This window comes from Chrysochloris asiatica, unplaced genomic scaffold, assembly GCF_000296735.1.
Source record: "Chrysochloris asiatica unplaced genomic scaffold, ChrAsi1.0 scaffold00186, whole genome shotgun sequence".
Lineage (NCBI taxonomy): Eukaryota > Metazoa > Chordata > Mammalia > Afrosoricida > Chrysochloridae > Chrysochloris > Chrysochloris asiatica.
Window position 1 is genome coordinate 2,340,983 of NW_006408704.1, and position 11,039 is coordinate 2,352,021.

At 46.0% G+C, this 11,039-nt stretch overlaps 1 protein-coding gene across 1 annotated transcript in view; it reads right to left on the reverse strand.

Moving 5' to 3' along the window:
- MKRN2 (makorin ring finger protein 2) overlaps positions 1-11,039 on the reverse strand; it is a 35,778-nt gene that overhangs the window by 14,858 nt on the left and 9,881 nt on the right. Inside the window, exons 3-7 of the mRNA XM_006872200.1 lie at positions 9,559-9,687; positions 8,221-8,399; positions 5,793-6,100; positions 4,334-4,548; positions 1,898-2,008 (exon numbers count right to left, since the gene is read on the reverse strand). Of these exons, the coding sequence (XP_006872262.1) occupies positions 1,898-2,008; positions 4,334-4,548; positions 5,793-6,100; positions 8,221-8,399; positions 9,559-9,687 (942 nt within the window). The remainder of the gene's footprint in view (positions 1-1,897; positions 2,009-4,333; positions 4,549-5,792; positions 6,101-8,220; positions 8,400-9,558; positions 9,688-11,039) is intronic.

The window sequence follows — 11,039 nt, forward strand, 5'->3', positions numbered from 1 at the left end:
GGTTTCTGGGATATACCCTTTGGGTGGTTGATGATGCATGGAGGGGATTGGAACCATGGCAGTGAGATGATATACAATGGAATGAATGTAAAACTAAAGTTCTCCCATGTAAACTATCATATAATTCACAATAAAACATTAAAAAAAAAGATATGGCTAAATTAGAACTTCTAGTTCTAGTGAAAGTGATCTTATTTGGGGAATGACGATTTCCTTAAAGATGTCATGAACTGGTTGCCTCCAAATCCAACAGCACGGTGTCTATGAGACAGGGGTGAGTGGAGACAAGGGGAGAAGGCATGCAGTTAAACGGTTACAAGTCACGGAATACCAAGAATGGCTGACAACCACCAAGTCAGAGGCACGGAATGGATTCTCACTCAGAGCCTCCCGAAGGAACCAACGCTGCTGACACCTTGCTTGCAGACTTAAAATCCCCAAAACGGAAAGAATAAATATCTGCTCTTTAAACCACTCCATTTTTGGTAGACTCTTCATTCCACGAATTGTTGTATAAGTAACAGACGGGCACCACATCACTCCTGTCAATAACTGGTCCCCGTGCCTGTTCTCAGTTCACACACAGACAGCAAAGTGTGTGTAGCTGTGCTGTCTCCCAGTGCCAGACCCACTGGACATTTTACAAAAATGAATCATCAAAAGTGGAAACTGACGAAGAGAAACAGCTGTGTGCAAACAAATGAAAAGCACTGAGGCTGGAAGTGTAATTTGAATCTTCAACCCCGATTTGCTACTCATACACATTATTTAACACACCAGCAGGTCCTGTAACTGGCACCTCCCTCACTCCGGGATCCCCTTGTAAAATAAAGTCACTGTCACATATGAAAGCTAGCCTACCTGGTCTTTCCATGACCACCTTTGCCTCTTTCAGTATATCCCCAGATCCGCCAGTGCAATCAGACCATGTCACTCTTTAGATGGCTTCCAATTAATTCAGAATAAAGCAGCTACCCCATAAGAGGATTACCAACCCACTGCCATCAAGTCAATTCCAACTCCTAACAGCCTACGTGACAGAAGAAGCGGCCCCATGGAGCGCCCAAAGCTGTTTCACCTTTCTCCCTCCATCTTTCGGTAGGCAGTCCCATGCTGTAACCTCTAGGCCACCGGGGCTTCTACAATGACTACAAAACCCAACAAAATGTGTTCCTTGCCCTGCCTGCACCATTACCACTCTGACCTCACCTTCAGTATCTTTGTCGTCCCATCCTCCCCACTCTCTGCTGCTCTTCCCACAGCTCAGACAAGCCCTGGCCTCAGTCTCTGCAATGACTACTCATTCATCTGGAACATCCTTTCCCCAACAGAGCCTGACGTCCTCTAGGTCTCTGTCCCAATGTCACCTCACAGAGGCCTCCTCTAGTCTCACATTCCGACTGCTCGCAATCCTCCTTGCCCTGTGTTCCCTATTGCCTGGCTGGCTTGCATTCCTTAGCACTAATCACCATCTAATACTATGTATCTTCATTATTTATCTTATTATTCTTATTCTCATTTGTTATGTAAGTTGTGTGAGGGCCATGATTTCGGTCTAATTTCTTCATTGTTGAATCCTCAGCATTCAAAGGCCTATCATACAGTAGATCCTCAGTAGGTACTATCGAATGAAGGAAAGATCACAGATGACAAGGCACTTTAACAACAGAAACCAGGATTTTTCCAAGATACTCTTCAACTTAGAAGCTAAACAAGCCCATATCAAAAGGAAATGACCTATAAGTAGCTGTGGAAGTCAACACAGCATTCAACGCCCCCAGATGGCAGTCCCTGCAGACAAGCACACTGCAACCCTACTCAGCTCTGCACAGAGCACAGCATGGTGCAGGTGATGATGAGGACGGAAACCAGAGTAGGGCAGACCAGAGTCACTTACCCCATTCCCTGTTTGAAGGCTTCAATCAACTCATTCTTCTTATTCTGATCTTCTACCCAGTACACACTTGGAATGACAAACTCTGAGATCACACGGCACTCTGGACAAGACCTGAAATAAGAATCAGGTGAGTTGAGGGAGCAATAAAGTTGCACGCCCCACCGCTAACCCCCTTGCTCAAATACCAATTTCTAAATAAAAAATTCTAACAGGTACAACTGCAATCATGAGAACCTTACTATTAAAACAAAATCACATAAATCCACTGAAGTCCAATGGTGGCCCACTGAAGATATCTGATATGGGTTTATAACCACAGTCTTTGTAACTCCCGCCAAATGATTGGGTTGTAAAGTGTTGTCCAGTTGACTCCAACTCAGCAACCCTGGTGGGTTCACAGTCCAGTGCTGATCCTGTAACGCCACACCAGGACTACAAATGATTGGGTTGTTGATGTTAAGTGCTGACAAGTTGGTTCTGACCCACAGCGACCCTGTAAAGGTTTTCTGAGGACTTTGAATTGCCAACCTTGCAGTTCAAAACAACCATACAGTCCAGCACATTAACCCACAGCACTACACCAGGACTCCAAATGATTGGGTAGGATCATGCAAATAGGGTATATGAAACTCTAACAAGTAGATTTGTTAGTTTTGCCATTTTGCTGTATTTTAAATGAGCCATCTCAGAAGAGGAAAAGGGGAATCTCAAAAGAGAGCCAAAAGTGGAGTACATTCCCATGCTGAAACCTCTTTAATCCAGGAGACAAAACAGTGGTGGCAGCAGCACAAAGCAGAGGGAGTATGAGACCAAGCAGCAAGCCTCCTGCCCACAGGGCAAAACAGCCCAGTGTCTTTGGGGAGGAGGCTCTCTGGCGGAGTGGGTGGCCTTTAGGCACTTAATTAGGAGGGAACAGGTTTGCTGGCCTTCCCAGCTAGAGTTGAGTGCCTGCAGGCTGAGGCATACCACCCAGCGGCACACCCTTTGGGCATTTAATGGCAGTGCCAAGAGGAGCTGTATAACATTGCCTAAAGAGCGCAGAAGCCAAGAAGCCTTGTGGCTGAGAGGCCAAGGACCAAGGAGAGGCATGCCTGACTGGAAGTACTGTACCCAAGTGTTTCTGATCCTGAACTGTCACCTGTTAACGTCCCTAATAAACCCCATGCTGCTGTTAAGTGTGAGTGCCATCGTCAAGTCGGTTCCAACTCACAGCAACTTGGTATAGGGTTTCTAGAGCAGCTGGTGAGTTTACAGTTTGTGCTTACTCCCCTAATCATGAGTATAGTCTGTATATTCTGTGTGGCTGCTGCAACCCATGATAAAACCCGACAGAAGAGTAAAAGTGCTGGGGAGGGCTGGCTGGAGTCAGGCTGGTTAAGGAAGGAGAGTGGCCTCTTTCTCAACTCTATCTGCTACAGCTCAGCCTGGAGCTGCAGAGTCTCAGTCTTCTTCCCTCTTCTGGAGCCAGTGGAGGTCACACCCTTCTTACACCAACTCAAATCCACTACTGTTGAGTTAGTTCTGCTTCATAGCAACCCTACAGGACAGAGTATAGATATGCCCCATAGGACCTATAGCTTTCTCCCAGGGAATGGTTGGTGGGTTTGAACTGCAAACCTTGAAGTTACTAGCCCAGGGCTGAGTCATATGGTAAAGTTACCACGTGGCCCAGCAATCCCATTCCCAGGATAATTCACACCAATGTCCATAAAAGCATTATTTATAATAGCCAACAAGTGGAAACAATGCCAATGCTCGTCAACTGAAGAATGGCTAAGCAAACTGTGGTTCACACATACAGTGGAGTGCTATTCTGCACTAAAGGGCCTGGAGAATGCACATCTATAAAATGCATGGACCATGCATTATACAGCCCATTTATAAGCAACGTCCAGAAGAAATAAATCCACACAGACACAAAGTGGATCAGTATAGTTGCTAGGACTGGAAAGAGGGGGGAACAGGCAGTTCACGAGAATTGTGGGTTCTTTTTGGGGTGATGCAAATGCAAATAATCTAAAATTGGACTGTAGTAATAGTTACAGAATTTTGTGAATAGATTAAAAACCATTAAATTGCACTTTTATCTCAAGAAAGCTGTTCCTTTACCACATATATGTGTGACTGACTTTAGGCCAGTTATTGGGCCTTGCTATCTATGAACTGCAGATGGCGAGCACAGGTCTCCGATACAACCACGTCTACGAACAGCATGCACACAGCACACAGTCAGCCCACTCCCTGTGCAGCGGGCACCACATGTCACTTTGTCCCCAAAAAGACCCAGTGTGCAAATCCAAACATTCACTGTACCTACCCAGTGATCTTTGCATTCAAACACCTCTGGAGGGTTAAGGAGGCCTCAACATGAATGAACAAAGTCCCAGCTCCAACCTTCTCCCTAGCAGCTCCAGCGAAGGCCCCTGCTGTACTTACTTAATGATTGGGTTCTCAAACTGCTTGGCACACCTCCACTGCCGGATGCAGGACAAGCAGTATGTGTGGTTGCAGTTGGAGAGAATCCCGAATCTCCGCTCAGAAGCAGATGCCTTCTCGAGGACCACCTCCATGCAGATGCTGCACACTTTGTCCTGACTGGCCTGGAGGGCAAAGGCTTTTTCCATCTCGTGTTCAAATGTGGCCATGCAGATCTGAAGTACAGACAGGGAAGAGGAAACGCTGCTCAGGTGCTAGGCCACAGAGGAGTGCAGTGGGCCCTGGGGCAGCCGCCAGCAGCAAACACCTAATGGCAGGCAAGGCCCAAATGCAACCACTGCCCTTTGACTGCTAAAAGAACCTCAAACCACCGCTGGGGTTAGCCCTTTGCTTTCCTAGGGTGACAAGGTCACCTCCATATGGGAGCCATGACCATGAAGGCCACACAGGTCAAGGGATTGCTGTCGGCTTGCAGAGTTCAGACAGCCTGGTCTCTGAACCACACCAACACCAGAAATGTCAACTAGTCCTTTATCTGAAATTGTAGGCCAGCAGCCCAGGGTCATGGGTAAGCAGCACCATCTCTCCAGAAAACAAGCTTAATGAATTCCTCTCCTAAGTGTGCCCCAAACACCTCCTGGGTGCTAGTGCTGTGTGCCAGGGACTACTGAGACCCAAGCCTGCCCTGTGGAGTTATGTGACACAAACTTAAGAAGTACCACACAGACTTCAACAAGTTTGGATACAGAGGAAAGCTCTGAATGTAGGCTCACCTGAAAAGTCACAAGGCAGACACTGGAGAGGGACAGATCCAGACTCTCCATCTCACAGCAGCTCCTGGGCCCCCATGGCCCATCAGACTGTGAAACTCTGTTACCTAGGAGACAGCGTCAGCGCCCCAGCACCGACCAGTCCTCACTAGTGTCGAGCCCCCAAGGATACAACTCTGGCTCTGTTATCCACCTTCACACCTGTCACCAAGCATCGGGCTGAACATGAGGCAACCTCATCAAGGGGTTTGTGAATGAACGACCTTCGGGGTCCTACCCAGTACTCATCTCCTCAGATTCTATGCTTTGGGTTCCTCAATTTCTCCAGAACCAATCAAATTAGATTCCAGATACACAGATCTATATAGCTTTGTGTTTATACAGCTATGTGTTTATGTTTGTGAGACACACACACACATATCACCACTACGCCCTGCTCCTCTAACCCTAAATTTGTTCTCTGAATTCTACATTACTGTTTCTAATACCTCTTCCTTTTCTTTATTCTATGTAATCAAAAACATGCAAATGACAAAAGGAAAAGGAATTTGAAAACTTAGTGCAAACATGCCAAGTCTATACCGTAGGCGTTGCTGGCAGCAAGACATGCCCGCAGAACTACCCACACTCTTGTTATTTAGTATAGCTCATGTGCCTTAAAGAGAGCCTAAAAAGCTTTGCCTCTTTACCTTTTCGTGTGTTCTTCTTTGCTCTGGATCAGAGGGGTGCAGGACCTGTAACCTGCAGATCTCACACAGCTCCCCATGCAGGTAGACACAATCATCTCCAAAGTGGCACTCCCCTGCAGCGGCATAGGGGCACAGCTGCTGCTCATCGGAGTAGGAGCTACCGGCTTCTATGTCATCAAGGCCACTCCTGATTGCTTCCAGGTAGGAGTGCGGCTTCATCTCCATGCTCTGAGTCCGAAGGTCGCTGCAGCCCTCTGAGTTACTCACCACACAGAGATGAGACTTGTCCTCAGCCAGGCCACAGAGATCTAATGCAAACACATGCACACACCAGTGAGCCCAAACATAACCACCAATGACACACTCTGAACATCACTCTTGAGACTGCACAGCCAAAAAAAAAAAAAAAAACCAGCAAACAAACAAAACAGCTTACAAAGGAAAAATAAAAGGAATAGTATAAAGCATTCATAATAGTCTTACAATAGTAAATTTGAAAACACAAATGCCAAGATGGGAAAATAGCAAACAAAGCAGGCCATCATATAGGAAAATACTAAAATTGATGTTAAGTACAAAAATGTCAACACATGGATTATATTTTTAAATGACAAGTATAGAAATGTCAACACATGGATTCACTCTGCACTTAAGAAAGCACATAAACTAGAGAGAGTGATTGTGAATGTCTACTCTCTGCTAGGTCCTGGGGTCAGCAGTTAGAGAGCCTCATCTTTGTACCTCAAGTACAAAATGGCAAATGCTACACAGATGTTTGCACAGCCAGGAAAAGGGGCGACTTGGGGCCCAGATCCAAGGTTATATTCTTTTCAGTGTACCCACCCCTCCAAGGTCATGAAAAATACATAAGGCATAATGAAATTTCATAATGAAATCAACAGAATCCAGTAGTATCCTTTATATCAGAAAAGTTCTCTCTTTTAATAAGTGAGGAACACACACAATTGCAAATAATACCCACTTGACCTGGCTTCAATGACTGGATGATCAGAGCTCAACCAGAAGAAGGAAGAGGAAAAAAAGAGTAATCTAATACAAATTGATAAACTTGACCAACACCTATGGATGCAGTAGCTCAAAAGAGGGAACAAATCTTTACAGGAGAATCATTCCCACCCCCTCCATACACAGAGTAGACAGGGATGGGCAACTTGGACATTGGCTACCCAAAATGGGAGGGCTAGAAAGGCAAGAAGTGACTGGCTTACAAACTTTCAAGAGGGAACCTAGATTCAGAGGGCATGGAGGAAGGTAGAATCTCCACTGAGTAGTATGCAATCTGTATAGGCAGGGCTGATGAAATGAAATGCAGATGGGTCTCTTGTGACACAATAGTGAATAATTGTTATCAGGACTGCTTGTGAGGGTTGGGAATGTAAAGGTAGACGTTTTGTAGCAAGGAGGGGAGTGGTTAACTTTTCAGCATCGGAGCACAGGTTCCCTGGGACAATCACGGGAGAAGAGCGGAGACCGGGACCCTACCCAGAGAAGCAGTGATGCCTGAGATGGAGCAAAGATGATGACGTGGAGAGATGGAGCAGATGGGGACTTCAAACACAGAGAGGGAGAGGGGCTGTGTGCTGACGACTGGGAGGCAGGCTTGTAGTGGTTGGTTGCTGATGCATGGAGGGAATTATAATCATAGCAATGAAATGATAAACAATAGGATGAATGTAAAACTAATGTTCTCCCATGTAAACTGTCACATAATTCACAATAAAATATTAAAAAACAAACAAAAAGTGAGGCAGGATAAAAGTCTTTAGTAAGTTTCTGGGTCCCAACGCTAGTGTTAAATTGCTCTGTGGCAACCCCCTTCTCACAACAGAGGTGAAAACCTTCCAATTACAAACTCTTGAGTCATTTTGAAGGTACCATATTTGATAGGATTGATTGTGTGTTAGTTTAGGATGGAATATGCCTGTTTTACACTGTATAGTTCTAAGAACTAGAAACCCCTTCACCTGGAGAGGATCAGCCAATAAAAACAACTAAACCATTTGCAGCCTTCTTCCTTCCTAAACCCTGTTCCAGGGTAGAAACCAAACTCTAACATATTATCTTATATCCACAGGTGCGGTGTGAAACCCTTAAGAGACGAGATACTGACTTAAATTCCAATGGTGAAATGGGCTCTTTGCACATTTAGCTTAAGAATGAGCAGCTTGGTGTTTCTCGTCAATGGAGCAACTGCCCTATGCAGTCGGCTGTTCTGCACGGAGCAAGAGCTCACCCTTTCTAGGTTGTGACAGGGCAAACTGGCTCAGCCCAGTTTCTGGGATGAGGCTGACACAACATCTACTCAGCACTCACGGACACCCTTCTCAGGAGTTCTGGTGTCTCGCCACTGGGTTAAGAGGAAGACGGCACTGCAGAGAGAAGTAATGAAAAGGCTCTACACACTCACTTCGGTCTCTCAGGACCAGGGCTCTCTTCTCCCGTTTCCCAGGCTCTTGCAAGTTCACCTTCGGAGCAGACGCAGCACACTCAGGAGGCTGAGGACTGTGGAAGCCTAGTGAGGGTACAGCGGGGGGCAGGGCGCCCACAACCCCACCCGCGGCAGCAGAGGGCCTCGTGTGATCATATCTAAACAAAGCACACGCAGATGAGTCAGTGGATACATACCTCCCTCCACTCCCAGACACACAACATTGCTGCTCCTGCTCTATTTGCTGAGGGGATGATGAGGCACAAAGGGCCAGCAGAGTGAGGGGTCCACAAGGAACTGAACGTTCCAAACACATGATCAACGGACATTTCCTGATCCCAATTCAGTATTCTCTTGGCCCCAGACAGTAAGTACTGGGCTGAGAACTGTAAGGTCGGTGGTCGAGCCCGCCACCCACTTCTTAAGACAAAGGTGAGGTTTTTGGCTCCTGCTAAGCCTCAGAAACCCCACACAAGGTTGCTATGAGTCGGAACTGACTTCATGACAGTAACAAAAACAATTCTCTAGGGCAGGAGTCACTAAACGTTGATGGCAGCCAATGAAAGAGCTGGGAAACAGGCCTCCCTTTGAGGAAGACTGAGCCAGTATCGTCGTCATCCTCAATACAGTGAGGGTGTGAAGGAAGTCTGCAGCCTAACAGGGCACCTGTCTTCTCATATCAGAGGTGACCAGGGCCCCTGAGCCTTTCTAGAGGTGCCACCTTTGATGGGACTGATAATGTGTTGTGTAGGATGAACTCACAGGAATAGGTTTTTGGAACTTGTTTCCTGTCTAGAAGTTACAGAACAGTCCTGGTGTGGCACTGTATGATCAGCACTGGACTGCAAACCACAAGGCTGGCAGTTCAAACCCACCAGTCACTCCTTGGAAACAGGGTCGCTATGACTGTGCCTACTGGTTATATGCATATGTACTGTAGGGGCATTTGTAGCAAAAAAGAATCTGGAAGGCGTTTAAGTAACTAGCAGCGAAATAGTAACAAAATGATAAACCACAGTAAGCAGAAGCAGAAGCAAGCAGCAGCAGTATATTGTTTTTGTTGTTGTATAGTGCCATAGAATCGGTTCTGACCCACAGTGACCCTTCTAGGTTTCCGAGGAGCAGCAGGTGAACATGAACCACCGACCTTGTGGTTCAAACCAACTTTGCAGTCCAGCGCATTAGCCCATACTTTAGTAATACTATAATGGTACCTTAAAATGGAAAAAAAAAATCATTTTTCAAACAAAGCTTTTGAATCCCTAATAGTACTGAACTCAGAGCGACAGTAGACAGCGACAGTTAGGAGGGTCTTGCCTGCAACGAGTTCCGTAGGCACAGTAGCCCTTCTGATAGTATTTGCAGATGGTGGACGGCTTGCTGTTTGCCAAATCGTGTGAGAACAGGCACTGATTTCCTTCCCGGCACACACCATGCATAAAATACCTACAGAGACAGACAGATGCATAAAACTTTCAGAAGCACACTTTGTTTTATAAAATCACTAGAGTCCTAAAGCCACCTAGTATAAACACTATTAAGTGCACATATGAGTCAACAAGGCTCTGCTCCTGCTGGGCACTGGAGACATGTGCTGCCTCAATTCTAAGACACAGTGAGTTTAGATTCACCACAACTAGTAACAGCTTTTCTAAATGATCCCATTCATTTCTAAGAGAGTCGACTCTTGCAATTTGTGGTAGCATGTTCTATAAAAGTGCCACAAACAACTAGTGAATATGTTTCTCCTGGGAAAAATACAGGGTTAGGTTCCAGTGAGTCTCTCTGGTCACATTTTTACCAATCAAACATAATCCTGTTTTATGTGTTTTTTTAAGTAACTTTATTCAATATAGACTGCTGATTTGTTCACAAGAACTCACAGCCAACAGCACTGCAACTCATGTTTGTCTGAAACACACTATTGTCTCCATAAGGCACAGCGCACCTTTCTCACAGTTTAGCACTATGCTAGGGACCATTTTAAGCAGTGACACCACCCACAAAGAAAGCACAAAGATGCAAAACACATGGCACTCGTTTGTTTTTGTTTTTTAATGCTTTATTGTGGGTTATGTGATAGTTCACATGGAAGAACATTAGCTTCACATTGATCCCATCGTTTATCGTTTCCTTGCCATGGTTACAGTCCCCTCCATGCATCATCCAACAACCCCGCAAGCCTGCCCAGCGGTCATCAGCAGGCAGCCCCTGTCCCTCTCTGGGTCCAAAGTCCCCAGCCGCTCCATCTCTCCACGTCATCATCTCTGCCTCCATCTCTGGCGTCACTGCTTCTCTGGGTAGGGTCCCACTCTGCTATTCTCCCGTGATGGTCTGGACCTCCGCTCCTAGACTGCAAAGTTAATCACTCCCCTCCCTTTGCCACGAAACATCTACCTTTACATTTCCAGCCCTTACCATCAGTCCTGATAACAATTATTCACCATTGTATCACAAGAGACCTATCCGCATCTCCTTTCATCAGTCCCACCTAGACAGATTGAATACTACTCAGTAGAGATTCTACCTTCCTCCACACCCTCTGGATCTAGATTCCCTCTTGAAAGCTTGTAAGCCAGTCACATCTTGCCTCTGTAGCTCCCCCATTTGGGGTAGCCAATGTCCAAGTTGCCCATTTCTGTCCTCTCCGTGTGTGGAGGGGGTGGGAATGATCTTCCCTGTGAAGATGTGTTCCCTCTTTTGAGCTACTGCATCCATAGGTGCAGGTCAAGTTCATCAAATTGTATCAGATTACTCTTTTTTCCTCTTCTTTCTTCTTCTAGTTGAGCTCTGATCAT